The sequence below is a fragment of the Lepidochelys olivacea genome (genome assembly GCF_965140295.1).
Source record: "Lepidochelys olivacea isolate rLepOli2 genome assembly, chromosome: 2".
Taxonomy (NCBI): domain Eukaryota; kingdom Metazoa; phylum Chordata; order Testudines; family Cheloniidae; genus Lepidochelys; species Lepidochelys olivacea.
In genome coordinates, this window is record NC_140412.1 from 185,667,317 (window position 1) to 185,685,362 (window position 18,046).

Below are 18,046 nucleotides of genomic sequence, written 5' to 3' on the forward strand. Positions count from 1 at the left end.
TTAAAAAATCTTGTTTGTCTGGTCAAGTGAAAATGATTGTGACAGTTTTTGGTGGTTTTGGTTTTGGGTTTTTTGTTTTGGTTTTTGGAGTTTGTTTTTTTTGCAAGCGAGCCTAGAAGAACTGTTTTCCAGAATCTGAATCTGTGGGATCAAATTGCCAAGATTTTTTGGTCAAAAAGTTGTTTCTTTGAAATAAATGGAATACAAAATGGAATCCTACTCAGAATAATGCACCCTCTCTTCTCTGCCAATGTATTTATAGAGAGTCAAGATCTGTGTAGTATTATGAAGCGCATACTGGGGGACCGATACATAATGGATCTCAGCTGAACTAGAAACCAGAGTGAATTTAGAACTGTATCTGGTGTAGCCTCAAAAGAGATAGCCTTAGAGAAAAGAACAATTCTATCTTTTATTTTATTTTTAATTTTAATCTGAATTCTTTTGAATTCTTTTCCATTTGTTGAAATTTTCAGGGGGTCTGGAAAAAAAAGCAAACAACACCCTGTGACATACTGTAAGACTACTTCAATATTTCAAAATAAAGTACACGCTAAGCCAGATAACTTCATAAAATCGTGTGCATTGTCAGATGTAAATTTTTTTCTGCTTTCCCCAAAAATATATTGTTAAAAGCCCAATTAAGTAACATGATCATGCAAGTGAAAGTGGAAGTCAACCATGCAGCTAACAGCCATGATTTCAGATGTACCTGATTATCATGAAGACCTTCTGCTCCCAGTCGAGGGGATGATTCTTCGCACACAGCAAGACTCCGGACCAGTTTCCCCTTAGCTCCTGACTGAATAAGATAGAAAGAAAACAAAACAAAGGAAACTACTGCTGACCCCAAATCTGCAAATGTGCCAACCATCCCAATGAATTTCAAATAATCAGGTACTTGTCCAGCAAAACTGCATTTGCTTGAGATGCAAGTGCATGTATGTGATAGACAAAAGATGAACTACAGCAGATTCTGCCCAGCCAGTCATTTGATACATGGGTTTGGGCTTTTAAATACTTTTGCTACACTTCACCTCAGCTGAAAATCATAAAAGTAAAAACAAAAAAAATCTGGTAACGTAGTCAAAGCAACAACTCTATTTTCTGTAAACAGCAATAGAGCTGAACAGTGACAAATTTTAAAAGTGGTATTGAAAATGTTGAAAATGTTATTTAAAAAAAGAACAGCGAGCGAGCTAGCAGATTTCACACTAACTAGCTGCCTTCCTCCTACTCAATCTTTTTAATCCCTACAGCTTTAGAAACTTGATTACTCCACTTAAATAAAATTCAAACAAAACACTAATTACAAAAGAAAAATTAAACGCGATTTTTCTTCCCCATTTGCACACACACACACATACACAGATCACACATACAAGTACATGGCAAGCCCAGTAACCAACGTATGACTGCTAAAGAAAGGGGAGATTGACACTTAATATCTTGTGGCACAAAAGCAGAGGAGTTTCACATGATTATGAAGAAAAACTGAAGATAAAAGCTCATTGTTGTATATGAAAACAGTCACCTGAATGGAACTTTTTATCACCTGTCAGCTCCGCATGCAATGTGAAACCTTACCTTGGATCTCTTTTTCTGCTGGTTCTGGTTTACGCCTCGTTTCTGTGCGTAACAAATAATTGTCACTTTAGTGGAAAATGCACACAATAGCAATATCAGCATACTTCATTAAATCCTTCTCAAAGCAAACCTTTATCATCATTTGCTGATTGCAAAGTAACATTCCTAAGGCAACTCCAAAGAAGTGGGAAGCCAAGAATTGCCTCTGCTGTATGCATTAATCTGATTGATATAAACAAGATGCAAACTTGATGCTTTGCTGTGGTATGCTCAAATACTTCAGTATTGTCTTTTTATCATGTTTTGTAAGCCTCTCTCCCTCTCCAAACTCCTTCCCCTTTTGAGCTTCGCAGTAATCCCATAAATTGCAGTCCCTCTTTCTTTTAATATCCTTTTAAGGTAAAAAAAATCATCTTGTAAAGACTCAAGTTTTTAATGATCTTTCTTTAGTTTTGCATAACAAGAGCGTCACTGCTTTTTTGTTGGTAATAACTGTTATTTTTAAAATTAAATTCACTGTAAAATTAAGAAATACAGCAGTCTCTATGAATTCTGTGAGTCATCAGATGAAGATAATGTCCTAAATATCCCAAGACAAATATTTTACTGTATTTATAATGGGTACCCAGTAACGGGCTCCTTCGCAATTAAAAAATACTACCAATTATATAACAAGAAAAAGAAAAGAAAAGCATGAGGAGAGAAGAATAGAAAAAATCTAGCCAAACAAAAGACAGTGGAAATAGCAATGTAACAACAACACAGTTTCATAGCCATCCAAGGTCCTTCTTCCTCTTACCTGGAGGTCCGTCTTGGCATCACTCAGCTTCTCCTCCTTTTCCTCTGCTTCCAAGCTTTCCGTTTTATTAATGATGTAGTTCTCTGGGGTCGCATCAGAGATGGTGGACTCCTGCTCTTTGGCAGCTTCCTCTGCTGTCTCCTGGTTCAATTTACCTTGCTCAGACATTCTCCCAGACAGAAATTAAAACAAGATTCGGTGACCTGGACAGTCGAGACATCCCCCCCAAAAAAGAGGGAGGGAGGTGAAATTTTTACTTTTGTTCTCAAAAAGCAAAATGATTTCATTTCCTTTGATAAACAAACCACAACAACAAACTCAGGAGTGCAGGGCAATACACTCCAGCAGAAAAACAAATATATTGAATCGACACTGGGGAAGAGTAGAGTAGAGATACGATAAATAAAACAACTTGGTTTCAAACATGCTTAGTGGTAGAGAATGTAAACCACAGTTAAGGTACGTTAAGCCCTCACCCCTTGCTCTCCTGCCACAGCCAAGGAGTTGCTGCAGAGGTGAAGACCGGGATGGAAAGGATTTTTTTTTCCCCCCTAAGGTAAGTCAAATGGATGTCCCATTTACACTTCCGGGTCATAGACATGTCAGTGCTCCCCTCCTCCAGCATCTCTCTCATAATACATACACATACAAATAAAGCACAGCCAAGAGGAGGAATACTGCAGATTTCTATCACTCAGGTATTGTCTGGCGTATAGCGAGAGAGCCAATACATTCATTACAGGCACACAGAAAATTAAATTCAGTTAAAGAGGTAATAATTCAATATAAATATGAAATCTAAATTTGGCAATAAAGCTCTTAGAGTCAACATCTCCAGACATCAAACTGACAGCTCCATTATTAAAATCATAAGCCTCTTCCCAAACCCCATGTCACGCTCCAGCACTATGGAAATCCTACTGGAAGCCCTTGGCAGGTAGCTCTAATGAAGATATCTTAACTGCACTGCATTACTCTCAGCTCACAATGAACTGTTGTACAGAAGCTCTAAAAGGCTTTTCAAAGTTAAAGCCTATTATTATTTTTCCTCTCTCTACCCACAAAACACCCTCCCGACATCTCCCCCACTGATCAATTGTCAAATGAGTCTCATGAATAATTTAGCTTCCCTCCACTCCCGCCCCCCCTTTCTTTTTTTCTTGTTTTAAGATGTGTCTGAAAGAAAAACAACTGCAGTGGAAAGGGGGAGTTATTTCAGAAACAGATTTCAGTGCAATAGCTTGCCCTTTCCCAATAGTGTAACAATGGTTATTAGACAAAACTATATTTTGCCATGTTTCTTTTACAGCTTGTAATAAACATTCAGCACTTTTTTCCTGTCTGTTTTTTTGAATGGAAATGCAAAGCATTTTAAAACATCAGTCATTTGGATTTAGAATTCTACTACTATCTGTTTTAGGCATGTTGAAGAGGTTCCTGCATAAAGATATGTTTCAGAGTAACAGCCATGTTAGTCTGTCTTCGCAAAAAGAAAAGGAGTACTTGTGGCACCTTAGAGACTAACCAATTTATTTGAGCATGAGCTTTTGTGAGCTACAGCTGTAGCTCACGAAAGCTCATACTCAAATAAATTGGTTAGTCTCTAAGGTGCCACAAGTCCTCCTTTTCTTTTTACATAAAGATATGTTACTGTTCCATCTCAATTTGCAACAGATTGGGGAGATTTAGCAAAATTAGATTTTCTGAACAACTGTGAGTTTCATACCTGTGTGTTTATGAATACTGGGATGGGGCTGTGAGTTCACCATCTATACACAGTACAATTCATAGGCAATTCAATGAATTTCTCAAAAGAAATGTATTGCTGCCCAAAGGGCCCGATTTTTTTTTTTTTACTGTAAAACATAATGTTGATGGTTAATTTTTGGCTGTTGTGCACTTACATGTGTAACTCAAATTCACTGAAATGTTCTCACACACGTCTTTAGTTGTACATTGTATGTATAGCAGATCCATACTCAGAAAATATTCACAAATACAAACAATTATAGCCAGCAGACTAACAACTATAACAAACAAGCCATGTACCTTCAAAGCAGCTTTAATTCTCGACGTCTTTCTAGCTGCTTCTGTTGCTCTTCAATGGTTAAATCCACACAAATGATCAATGACAACATGAGTCCCATGTCCCCACTAACAGTTCAGAATGCCAGTCTCCATGCTCTTCCTTTAGACAGTTTTACAGATCATCATCAACCTGGAAAAAGACAAAAAGTAAATAATCATGGTAATAATCATGGTAGGGTTAAGGATGCAATAAATAGGACCAGATTTCTAACACTAATGACCAGCTTCAAGCAAATCACTTTCACAGCTTGATCCAGCTCCACCTGTCTCAAAACTGCCTGCTTCTTCTCTAATGAAGGCTAGAGCCGGCTGTTCAAGTCATAACAGCTCCTACGCAAAGAGCTAAAATTATCAATTGCATTATGCACTGAAGATTACTCACTTCAATTTTAACCTTTTTTAGTGAATTCTAGCACTTTTCACATGAAAAATTAAGATAATCTATTTGCTTCAATGGAAATCAATATTATCTATGGGCAAAAAAGTCTTCTCTGCTTTTTAACCAAAGCCTCAGCCCCAATTAAGGATTTACACAATATTTTAAAGAGGCTTCATGACTGCTTTTAGGAAGTAATCTCGATAAGGGTACAGTTCATTTACATATTGGTTTAATGAGGCGTATCTGTCAAATAAAAGCTGAAATGATCGGGGGAGGGACCACGAAAAACCAATTCCCCCGAACAATGGAAATCGGCGCAAACTTTCCTTTAGGCAGAATGTAACAAAACAACATCTCTCTCTCTCTCTCTCTACGTTATTGCTCAGAGAACAAGACTGCGGGATCAATTACTTCAGAAATGCAATGCAAATGCCATTCATCAGGACTGTTATTGCCAGCTGAGTATGGGGTTTGACAGAAAAGGAACATTTTGAGAGGGATTTACAAACTATGGTCATGTGAAAAATTGTCATGATGCAAATAGTCTTGTTGAGATTTCCATATGTGCAGTGGCCACGGTAATTTGGGGGAAGGAGATAGAAGAAAGGCAAAAACACCCCCCAAAGGAACAGAAATACAGTTCACTTGGTGAGAAAAACAAACTGCATATTATCAAACTCTTTTACACTTTTTCTGATGTACCTGGTTTTAAACTGCAAACAATTGGAACTGCTGTACTGTGTGGTATGATGAATTGTATCTCACAACCCATTTAATTTAGCTAAACGCTACAATCAGAACTGGACTGTAACAAATTTTTAAGATCATATTCTGATCTCTCCAGAAATTCAGTGCTGTGTAGGCAAAGAATACTTAGTTACACCGCCTTTTATATTTTCCAAGAAATAAACATAAATATATATTTTAAGATTGTATCCCTCATTCCCTAAACCAGTAAATAATTTGCATACAGCAATAAAACTACTCATTGCAGGATCATTAAATTATCCTCTCAGAAAAATTTACTTTTCCGCGGTCCAACGCTAAGGTGAGGGGACAGTAAAACAACCTTAATAGAATAGAGCACAGCAATTATATTTAGGAATTCATATATAAGTGAGCCTACTAGTGGAACCGATAGAGGTAAAAAATTAATTCACTGACCCAATGAGATTGGCAGGAAGGCAAACTACTCCCAAGACCCATTTTTGCCCCTACCTCAAAATAAAAAGCTGATCTAGTATATCTCAATTCAATACAAGAGTCAAAAAAAGAAAGAAAAAGACAGAGCACTGTGAAGTCCAGAAGCTCCAAAGATATGAGGGAAATAGAGGTAGTTGTAACAAAACCTCACCAAAAATTAGCATCTAATTTCAGGATTCTACACACTTTTTGCAGCACTGCCACATATGATAAGCTAATATTCACAAAAAGGCATCTCAGATTTCCTCACATTCACCAGCTAGAGAAATCTGCCAAGTTTCCAGCAGACAACAACACTTCTGGTCCTATGCCACAGATCTCAAAATGCAAATCTTATCATACCTGTTAGGGAATATTTTTATCAATGGAGACCCACACATTGTTACGCTTAAGATATCTAATGCCAATATGAGCTAATGCCAAGACTTCGGGAACTCCGTTGAATATCAGATATTGAACAAAAGATACAGACATTTCACCAAGATTGCATAAAAGTCAGTGGGGGAAGAAGCACACACAATGCTTGAGCAGCATCTCTCAGACCTGCCATGCCAACACTTTTAAAAAGATAATAAAATTATACTCTCAGCATGCATTTCAACATTTTGTTGTAGAAAACGACCCAGGAAAAAATGGATTTTTGTGAGCTGAAATCAAACAATCTTCAACGGGTATATACTGACATATGGGCATAGGAATTTAAGCAATCATACAATTTCATGGGGACAAATATTTTTGTAACCATTTGTAATTATTCCCTGAGCCAAGAGAACAACTGAAGTGAAGAACGGGGTGGGATATCAATCACAGTTCTGCTTTTTCATCCTTCCTCCAATACAAATTTCTATTCATTTTGGAGGAAATTTGCATACAGTGGTTATCATTCATATTACAATATGTGAGATGTACTTTTAGGCTGAGATTCTCAAAGAAATCCATGCTGTACTCGCTCTCTCTGGGAGCTGGACTCCGTTAGGCAGCTCTGAAATCCCCAGTGTTATAGAATAAACTTTAAGGTATATATTAATAAGTGAAAATAGTCAGAAAAATACCTGTATAATGGAACCCTTTGACTCCAAATATGTTTCTGCTCCCTGTGCATATTCAAGATATCAGTTTATTTAATGATCAACACAAATATATTACTATTGCTAGCCCTGCAGTGTCTATACAGTTATGGAAAAAGCATGCTGGATTTTTCTTTGCATTGAACATCAACAAAAATGTTAGCTATGTTCTTACTCTCCATAGTGAAGATTTGACAGTAAGAGGCAGAATAAATGCAGTTCTTTTTTCAGTCTCTAGGCTGAGGTTGCAAAGCTTGTGACTAGAAAAAAAAAATCTAAACTTGCAAAGGGAGCAAGTTTTATAGGAATTGCTGAGATTTTTCAAGAGACAAGGCAGATAAGGTAATTTTTATTGGACCAGATTCTGTTAGTAGAAGGTATAGGCTTTTGAACTACACAAAGTTCTTCTTCAGGTCAGGGAAAGGAATCAGTGTGTCTGAGCTAAAAACAAGCGGGACAGAGTTAAGCATAAGGAGGTCACTGTGCCCAAATTGAAAAAAAACTTGAAAATCCCACACAAAAAAGTCAGAGGGAGAAAACAGGGCACCCAACAATACCATTCTTAGAGAGCCATTTCAATAAAAATAATGTAATGGGTTAATAAACCAGTTTCAAGCACCCCATGATGGGTGGATACTATGGAAATGCAGTTGTCATCTGGTAAATTTATTAATAAAAAGTAATTTATTCCATAGTAACTGGGGGCTCTCCCTACCCATGGTTTGTGCTGAGCCCAGGTGAATTGGTGAGGATGCTACGTGAATTCAAGGGAAATGAGATTGCATGAGTGTTAAACCATGTACCATAATTTATTCATAAATAGCACATACCACACTGATTGAGAAAAAAAACGGTTAAAAAAAATTTAAGTGCAAGGCTTTAAAAAAAACCTGCCTGGAAAATGAAGTGATAAAAAATGTATAATGCAACAAAGTGGTGAGTGAAAACTTTCAAGTATCAATAAATACATTTGCACAATAATCAACACAAGTTGAAACAGAAACAGTCCTCTGACACAATGTGAGAAAGCTCTCTATAAAGAAAGTTACCAACCCCTGTACCAATATTGGAGAGGTAGGTAACATCTAAAGACACTGTGTATTAAAAGCTTGAAAACAAAGTTTGGGCCTGATTCTGTGTTCCCTCAGCTCCTACTGATGTCTCCTAAGAATGCCCATTAACACATCAAAGGATCAGGCCTCACACCTGTAAGGCAATGAACACTCCTCTCTAACAGATTTGAGGGTGCTCTTCGGCGACATTCAGCACCTGCCAGGATCAGACCCCAAATCACCAATACATTCTCTAAACAGATTTGCTAAGTGAAAAGGCTGAAGAAGTGCTTGTAGGGTTAGGGTGGGCAACAAAACTGGAAAAGGGATGACACAGCCTGTGACTGGATGTTTGGTTCCCTCCCACTTCTCAACTACATTAATTTTACAGGACAGGACCCGTATCCATCCAAATACTCAAAATATGAGACCACACAATAGATTTTGACAGATGTAGTATTTCAGAGGATCCATGAAATATAGGAGCATACATTGGGGATTCTCTCTCTCCGTAAAGAAGTGTCACTCATAATTCCCAATATACATGATTCAAATATAAAAAGGCAGCCCTCACCAGTAATTAGTGCTCTCCTTGGAATCCTGGAAACCATTGGAAAATTTATTTTATTCCCCTTCTTTCCTTCCACTCCGCCCCCGCCCATGACCGAGAGGAATTAACAGTCCTCTTCATCTTGATTGGTCCATTGAAATATGTGTTAACTATTTATGTCAAACAACCTGTTCCACCTTGTATTTAGCTGAGACACTCTGAGTATATTTCCCAGAACTGAGGAAGAGCTCTGTGTAAAGTTCAAAAGTTGTCTCTCTCACTAACAGAAACTGATCCAATAAAAGATATTACCTCGCCCACCTTGTCTCTCCAATATCCTAAAACCAGCACAGCAACAACAACACTGCATACAGGAAAAGTATTACAAAAAACGGCTCTGCCCAGATTGCTCTCAGGGTTGTCAACTGTTGTGATTTCTAGCATGTTATTTGGTGTTTTGTTTAAACACAAACTCCTGGAGTCAAGTGATTATGGGAAAATTTCAATTTTAATTTAAAAACAAATAAGCTTTTTTCTAGCCCTCATGGTTGCAAGGAAAAGCTTGAAAATATGATCCTTAAAGACTCAAAAAACAGAAGGCAAATAAAAATCCATTATTTATGTTTAAAAACACAATTTTTAACCAAACGCATGATTTTTTTTAACTCTTTTGGTTGGCAATGTCATGCTCTTGCTTTTTCTCACTGCTGTCTCTATATCCGGCAGATCAGAAACACAGATATACTTGAGAGAAAAGACAAGAACAAGTTCTGGATCTTCACATACCAGGTTATGAATAATCAATCAACCCCAGACCCACTATGGAAAAACAAACGGAATGCAACTAGTTGTTCAATGACTCTTAAAAGGCTGAAGTTGAGTCCTCAAATACAAAGATTGGAAAACATTTTAAAGATGATCCTAGTGTTCTTGTAGCTTTGGTTCTCCACGCACAAAACAAATGCTGCAATGGCAGTAGCAAATCAAGTTTCTCCACACTCTCTTACTAATATCTCCCAGCCATGGTCAGGCAGGACCACATCTATGGGTCAGAGGTTACCTCAGTTTCTATGTTCATTTATTACTGGCCTCTCAACTGAGAATGTTAATTTAGGGAGCCAGTTACAGTCAACTGTTTGTGACAGGGTTTTTGATGACCTGAGGTATGTCTTCAAAGCACCCGTGACTGGCCTGTGCCAGCTGACGCAGGCTCGCGGGGTTGGGCTGGACCCTAGGCTTCTGCGAGGTAGGACAATTCCAGAGCCCGGGCTCCAGCCCGAGCCTGTAAGTCTACATAGGAATGAAACAGCCCCACAGCCTGAGTCCCACGAGCCCAAATTGGCTGGCACGGGTCAGCTGCAGGTTTTTCTTTGCTGTGTCGACACACCCTTGAAGACACCAACACATTTCATGCAGACCTCCAAATAACCATCAAATGGCAACAACTGTCAAATCCCAGACAACTAGGATAGATTGAAAGGTTCTGGATCACATTATTGACCATTTGAGATATCCAGCTGCCTTTAAAAAGAAAAAAGGACAACAAATGGTAAGATCTTTGGCTGCTGCTAGAGGAACAGAGGGAAACTCAAAATAATGTTGACTTCTCCTTTCAACTGACATATTAAATATGAAGTATCGAAAACACAACAACAAAAAAGAGCAGATACAAAAATGGAGAATACCTTATACAATTGAAACTGCAGAAGGAATTTAGGTGCACAGAATGCAGTTACTCAAATTACAATTTGGGTAGGACACTGGGATAAACACTCCTTATCTTGCCAAAAGTGCTATGGAGGTTTTAATCTCAAACAGTCAAGAGAATGGCTTCATATTTTATCAGAAAGACAGGCTTTCCACCAACACAGTGTATCCTAAAACCAGATATACAATTAGCATTGACTAAGGGTACAGCTACACTGCAGCTAGGAGTGTGTTTCTCAGCGCAAGTGGACAGACACATACTAACTGTGCTAACATTAGCAGTATAGCCGGCCATAGTATGGGCAGAGGCTTAGGCTAGCCGCCCAAATACGTACTCAGGGGCTCCAGGCAGATTTCTATTCAGGCTGCTAGACTGAGCAGCTACCTGCACTGTCCTTGGATACACTGCTATTTTTAGAGTAACAGCCGTGTTAGTCTGTATTCGCAAAAAGAAAAGGAGTACTTGTGGCACCTTAGAGACTAACCAATTTATTTGAGCATGAGCTTTCGTGAGCTACAGCTCACTTCATCGGATGCATACCGTGGAAACTGCAGCAGACTTTATATATACACAGAGAATATGAAACAATACCTCCTCCCACCCCACTGTCCTGCTGGTAATAGCTTATCTAAAGTGATCATCAGGTGGGCCATTTCCAGCACAAATCCAGGTTTTCTCACCCTCCACCCCCCCACACAAATTCACTCTCCTGCTGGTAATAGCTCATCCAAACTGACCAGTCTCCAAGTTTAAATCCAAGTTAAACCAGAACATCTGGGGGGGGGGGGGTAGGAAAAACCAAGAGGAAATAGGCTACCTTGCATAATGACTTAGCCACTCCCAGTCTCTATTTAAGCCTAAATTAATAGTATCCAATTTGCAAATGAATTCCAATTCAGCAGTTTCTCGCTGGAGTCTGGATTTGAAGTTTTTTTGTTTTAAGATAGCGACCTTCATGTCTGTGATTGCGTGACCAGAGAGATTGAAGTGTTCTCCGACTGGTTTATGAATGTTATAATTCTTGACATCTGATTTGTGTCCATTTATTCTTTTACGTAGAGACTGTCCAGTTTGACCAATGTACATGGCACAGGGGCATTGCTGGCACATGATGGCATATATCACATTGGTGGATGTGCAGGTGAACGAGCCTCTGATAGTGTGGCTGATGTTATTAGGCCCTGTGATGGTGTCCCCTGAATAGATATGTGGGCACAATTGGCAACGGGCTTTGTTGCAAGGATAAGTTCCTGGGTTAGTGGTTCTGTTGTGTGGTATGTGGTTGTTGGTGAGTATTTGCTTCAGGTTGCGGGGCTGTCTGTAGGCAAGGAAGCTAGCGCAAGCCTGTCAACTCTCACTAGGAAACATGCACCCACCTGCGATGTAGACATATTGTAAGAGAATAATCTTCTAGGATTATACTCTTGATTATATGCAATGAACTTTGCCTGCACATAGCTCGCTGTACCATCAGGGCCTAAATTACCAACACTAGCTCTTGAAGCATCCTGGGTTTTTTCCTTGGAAGACTCTCATCCAAGTACTTATCACACTCAGCCCTAACCCGCAGTATGGGAACCGACATAGTCTGAGTTGCTATTGCTACAGGTACCCACCAAGTTCTAGGAGAGAAGATACAGATTGTATGCCGTACACATCAAATGAATCAGAGAAACTAAGGGGAAAGAAAAAAATTGTAATTTGTACCTCTTAGAATCCAGATAAAATACTCTATATTTTGAGTACTTAAAATAATTTCCCATTTTCCTAATGGCAAAGGTATCCTGGCCTATTTTTTCCGTCAGTGTCTCACAGTACAGTACAGTTTTCTAAAATGTTGTTCTCCCAAAACATGAGATACTTCTACTTTGCCTCACATGTACATTAACTATATGTAAGGCTTCTCTTATTTCTTTCTTCTTTTTTTAAAGTTTGTCTGGAACACCACCAAAAGTGATTTGCCTCTGAAGAACTCAAGTCTAAACGGACTTGGAATGATGAACTGGTGCCTTCCTAAGTCATACTGAGTCTAGCTAAGTCAATCTTTGAGAAAAATGTCTTAAGAGCACAGGATGAGACAGATTAAACTAATGTAAAAATACAGTTTGTGCACAAAAATACTGTAGATCTTCTCCTTGGGGAAATTTTTCGGGCTAGTTTCTCCTGGAGCAAGTCCTTTTATAACAACTCAGGATTTGGATGAAACATGATTTCATAAGCACTGCTCTATACTTCTTGCGATACTTGTCGCTGGACTGACGCATTCCTGTAATAGACACAAGATGGATGAGGTCATGTCTTTTATTAGACTAACTTCTGTTGGTGATAGACACAAGCTTTCAAGCTACACAGAGCTCTTCTTCAGGTCTGGGAAAGGTACTCAGTGTCACAGCTAAATACAAGGCTGAACAGATAGTTAGCATAATTAGTTAGCACATATTCTAAGGGGCCATTCAAGGTGACACCCTTGTATTTATAGGACAAAAAGGGGGGTTAGAGGGTTACATTCAGTAGACAGTATTTAACAGTGACACTCTGAGTACCTTTACCAGACCTGAGGAAGAGCTCTGTGTAGCTAGAAAGCTTGTCTCTCTCACCAACAGAAGTTGGTCCAATAAAAGATATGACCTCACCCACCTTGTCTCTCCAATTACCTGGGACTGACACAGCTACAACAACGCTGCATTCCTATAATGAAAGGGTTGCAGAAATGAATTACACTCTACTCTGCCTCTCCTGCTATCCACCTGATGTTCTCCTAACTCCCAGTTTATAGCGGTTCCTGTACTCATCCTTCCATTCCTTGTCAAAATTGTATATTTTCATAAACTAGCTTAATTGGCAAATATAAAAGGAAAACAATTGCTAGCAGCAGAACACTGTTCTATAGGAACGTACATACGATGAAGTGCTAGAATTCCCTTACTGGACAAATACTGACCACAGAAGACCAGGGCCTTTTAAATCCAGGATTTAAAAGGAGAGGATCTATCCTTCCCCCCACCTTAATTAATGATTATGGTTATGCCAGCTAGTCTTAATACCATTCTCTCTCATAAAGCCAGCATGTAGTTAAAGAAAATTTTATACTTTTTTCTGAAAAGAAAAAAAAAATCTTTATCAGGTTTACAAAATACCAGAGAGATAATAGGAAAAAGGGCATTTTTCCCCATTTAACTGTATTCCTCTTCCCTACAGATACTCCACACAGAAACTGTAAGATTATTTTTCTTTTTTCTAACATACAGTTGGTATTTAACCTGTTTTAATATAGAACACACTTGTGAGCACATGTTGCAAACAATTTCTATATTCAGGGCTTAATCCTACTCCCAGAAGCCAATGAGAGAAAATAGATCCTCTGATACTTTCCACTGCAAGATTACTTTATGAGGATTAGGTTAGTTTACCTCTTCTAATTTGCCTAAATCTTGAATGTTCTAGCTTTGAAGAGACATGAGGAGATCTGATAAGCGTCTCCCAACTCTTCTTATTTGGCACACAAGAGCCATGCCTTTATCAATATTTTCTAAATTAACACTAACAGGAAGACAGGCAAATACAATTCCTGGGCAGATACACCTAAAGGTAAACATAAAGAAAGACTCTAATGTGTAAGTCAATCTGCTACTGCATTCTTAACCTTAAGAAAACTGATGCAACCATCTATTCAAATCAAAGGCCAGAAACAAGCCCATGATATGCAATATGGCACTTCTCAGCTGCCAATTCCGTTGAACAAAGTTTCGATGAATTGATATTAACACTGGTAATAATACACTATATATGGAAAAAAGAACAAATATTATTCATATTGTATGCATATCCCTGCATAGTTATAAGAGTCAGAGGATCTCAGTATGTTACACGTACATGTTAACATAGTATATCAACATTTATCTCTTTATTTGATATCTTCTCAAAGAACATAATTACCTGAATCATTCCTCTGGCTGAAATACTCATGTCAGAGATGCCAGAAGAACGTAAGTATTAGTTTAAAAAAAAAACAACCCAAAAAATAACACTATGCAAAAAGCAAAATATGAGCCTCATCCAAAACCCACTGAAGTAAATATGGTGACTTTAAGGGATTTTTGATCAGACCCTAAAACTCCATATTGCCTTTTTTTTCCTATTGGCAGGAAAACAGTCCTACATCTTGATTTTCACTGTGTTCAGAAGAGAACGAAGTTGAGGACAGGAAGACTGGATTAGAATTCCTGATCCTGAATCTCCAGAATCTGTTATTATTTGTATTGCTGTAGTGCCTAGGAGTCCTAGTACAAATACAAAGCAAAAAGAGATTCCTGGAGCCTCTTGTATGGAACAAGGAGGAGTCGTTTTGTCGAAGTTTGGAGATGGTCGTGACTAATGAGAGCAACCATTTATGCACGATCTCAGTCCCAAATGGTAGAAATCTCACGAGAACAGTGGATGGTATGACATTTGTAGCATTCCAGATAGCAGAAATCTCCCAAGGACATTTTCACAGTGTCAGAAGAGTTCATGAGATTTTTGGCAGTATTGAATGTGGGCCTCAAATCTAATCCAGATATTAACACTACCATCTCTATTTTTAATTCAGTTTTGTGAGCGTCCTGAAGATGATCACAAAATTGTTTTTTTTTTTTTGAGACTCAGACTGTATCTCTTTTCCTCATTGTCTACAGTCTTTCTGAAAATGAAAGAAACAAAGAAAGCAAGCAAATAAGGGAGGTTAAAGGGAATACACAAAAACGTTGATACAAAGATAAAGTACATATTATGGATCATACAGTAAACTACCCTTATAGCATAAACGAAAATGAAGTTTTAAAAATACCTGCCGCACACACGCACTCTTTTCACTGTTGTATTTTGGGTATCAGTTAAATGCAGCTAAGTGATGAGCGTCACTCATTACAAAGAAAAGCCTTGAATCTCCATTCTTTGCATACCCATAATGGAGAAAAAGCAAAAGCAAATATTTCTAACTATGAGTTAGAGGTTAAAATTGCTAATGAGTAAGAGCTTGATAAAAAGCTCACTGAAAACAACAGGAGATTTTGGATCAGACTCTGTACTTGCTACTGTAAGGTGCTGAACACCCACAACTTACGTTTGCTTCTAGGAAGATGCTCAGCAGCTCTGAGGATCAAGCCCTATAATAAAAATGATGATCTCAACATTTACATTTCATCTTGTTCACACCTTCCCTCAAAAACAAACAAAAAAACCCCCCAGAAAATTACCATTCTGTCTTAAAATACTGGTCATTGAATGCTCAATGTACAAGATGCATTGCTGCACACGCATTTTCTCATCAGAAATATTATACTGAACCTGTCAATGCAATAAATTCAGCAAAAATCACCTCTAAGTGATACAGCACAAAACAGAATGAAGCATAGCATTCTAGCACCTCAGAGGGAGAAAAGAGTCCTCTTCAAAGCAATTACATCAGTAAAAACGGTGAAAGGCAAAACATCAGCACCGATTCACAATGGTGGATTTGCAGCTGTGGCTTGTGAGCAACTGCTGTCAAAGTCCTGTGGTTTCTACACTTATGTTACCTTTTCCAGTGGGTAATTCTAGCCCCCAAGTGACAAATGAACAAAGTGGAAATAATATTTAAGTGTCTACTTGGTTTCTCCTCACGGACAGGAAAGAAATGCTAACAGATGGACAAGCGAGGGAGCTAACCAGTTGGGGAGGAGAGGAGTATATGAACGGCGGCCTATAATATGCCTATTCAGGCAGCTTTTTGTCACTTGAATAAATAAAAAACAATGGTGAAGCTACTGCAGATATCAAGTATTCAATTCAGTGTCTCAAAGTTCTAGGTCATTTAAAGTTTAAAAACAAACATCCAAAAGGATATATTTTTTAAAAGATAGAATTTGATTTGTTTACATATTTATTTTATGGGCTTTAAATCTTGTTACCTGGATTCAAACTTCCTAAGCTTCAAATGTGGTTTTAAAATCACTATTTTAAAAAGGCTTTTATAATACCCAAAATTGTGTTTACCCACCGTGAGGCAATCGGTCTTGCTTGTCAGTGGAACACAGTAACTGCATCAATGATCTAAAAATACTAAGATTTAAATTACAGAATGGAAATGTGGGAGAAAAGTTTGATACCCCATAACATCTTCTGTTTCCATTCCAGATATGGCCATATCATCACATAGTTTTCTTGCTGTGCTAAGTACCTCAAACTAAATATCAATCTGATTATAAAATGCACTTCTGCAAAAACCTTAGCACAGAATGCAGAGTATTTTAGCAAAGCCCATGAAAAAAAGTATAGGTGTTCACTCTTTATTGAGTGTGGTAGTCAGCGCAAAGCAGATTTATACCAAAGACAGACTTGTGCTACAGATACTTTGGGGTAAAGGCATGTTTTCAAACTTTTGCCCAATCTTGCAACAATTTATGAATGGGGGGGGAGAGGGGAGCGGGAAATCTTTCCATTGCGTCAAGATCCTTCAACTAATAACAGTCTTTGGAGAAGATCTCCTTTCAGATCAAAAAATTCCTCTCCAACATTTCTATGGGGTTTTAACTGCTGTCTAGGAGTCCATTCTTACAGTCTTTACTCAGACAAAAACTCCCAGTGACTTCAGCGTTGGGGACAAGTAGTCCAGCTTCGAAAAGTCTCAGAGTAGTTATTAATTTAATTATGTGTTTTACCCTCCACTAACAACAATTTATTATGACGGAGAAAAATAAATTTTGTAAAAATTCAGGGGTCTAGATTCTCAACTGGTGTAAATTGGCAGATTTTCACTTAAGTCAGCGGAGCCATGCCAGTTTACTTCAGCTGAGAATCTAACCCAGTATGCCTGGATTTATTGCGAGGAAGTGAAAAGTGTTCAGTTGATTCACAGGCTTCTAAGGGAGAAGCCTGTGAATCATTGATTTCCCTGGTCTTTTGCTGTGACTCTAAATGTGTTAATTTCAATATGTAACCAACAGAGCATTTCAAATACTGCTGAATGAGGGTAGTGTTGTTCATGACAGCAGAAAAGAAGAATGTATCAGTTTACAGCCTTTTGCAAGGAAAAATGAAGTTTAAAGAAATATTCCTCAAAGTAAAAAATGTATATGCCAGAAAAAAATTGACCATTTGTTAAAGTATCCATCCTAACCACCCCCAGAAAATGTCAGGTGCATCTGTATAAACATTTTAAAGCTTCATTTCTGAACAAAAGTCATTTTTCACCTATTTTAATCATATTTTGAAGCCAACCTGATCTTTCCTGACAAGAATTAAAATTATGACTTTGTATATCACACGAAATCTGTTCAGTCAATATTTCTCATTACGTAATGCAATGCCTTTGAGCCACAGGCTTTATTTTTGATACCTTCAAGATTTCCAAAAGCAGATGAAACATGATCCAACTACAAGAAAAGGCAGGCCAATAACTATCACTTGTAAGCCAAATTCTGAAGAACTATGATCTTCCCTGTAAAATAGGCTTCGTAACAAAAAGGACCTTACTCTAAAGCATGTTTTATTGTAACTCATCTAAGTGCAATGTAATGAATTTATGCCCTTGTATTTGCTTCTGACATTTTATATGTATATGCCTGAATTTTTTGCAGAACTCAATAAAATATGTG

General features: G+C 38.0%; 1 protein-coding gene across 8 annotated transcripts in view; it reads right to left on the reverse strand.

The window, feature by feature from the left end:
- Window positions 1-18,046, reverse strand: part of ARPP21 (cAMP regulated phosphoprotein 21) — a 173,389-nt gene that overhangs the window by 125,209 nt on the left and 30,134 nt on the right. For 6 of the 8 annotated variants that reach the window (XR_014710135.1, XM_084618483.1, XM_084618485.1 and 3 more), the window contains exons 2-5: window positions 4,436-4,604; window positions 2,387-2,589; window positions 1,588-1,629; window positions 713-802 (exon numbers count right to left, since the gene is read on the reverse strand). Coding sequence is in view for 7 of the 8 variants with exons in the window: in XM_084618483.1 (XP_084474609.1) it covers window positions 713-802; window positions 1,588-1,629; window positions 2,387-2,554 (300 nt within the window). In the remaining variant the exon portion in view is untranslated. Of the gene's footprint in view, window positions 1-712; window positions 803-1,587; window positions 1,630-2,386; window positions 2,590-2,862; window positions 2,992-4,435; window positions 4,605-4,695; window positions 4,713-18,046 lie in introns of those variants that run through there. The other 2 variants (XM_084618486.1, XM_084618487.1) reach the window with 2 other exon arrangements.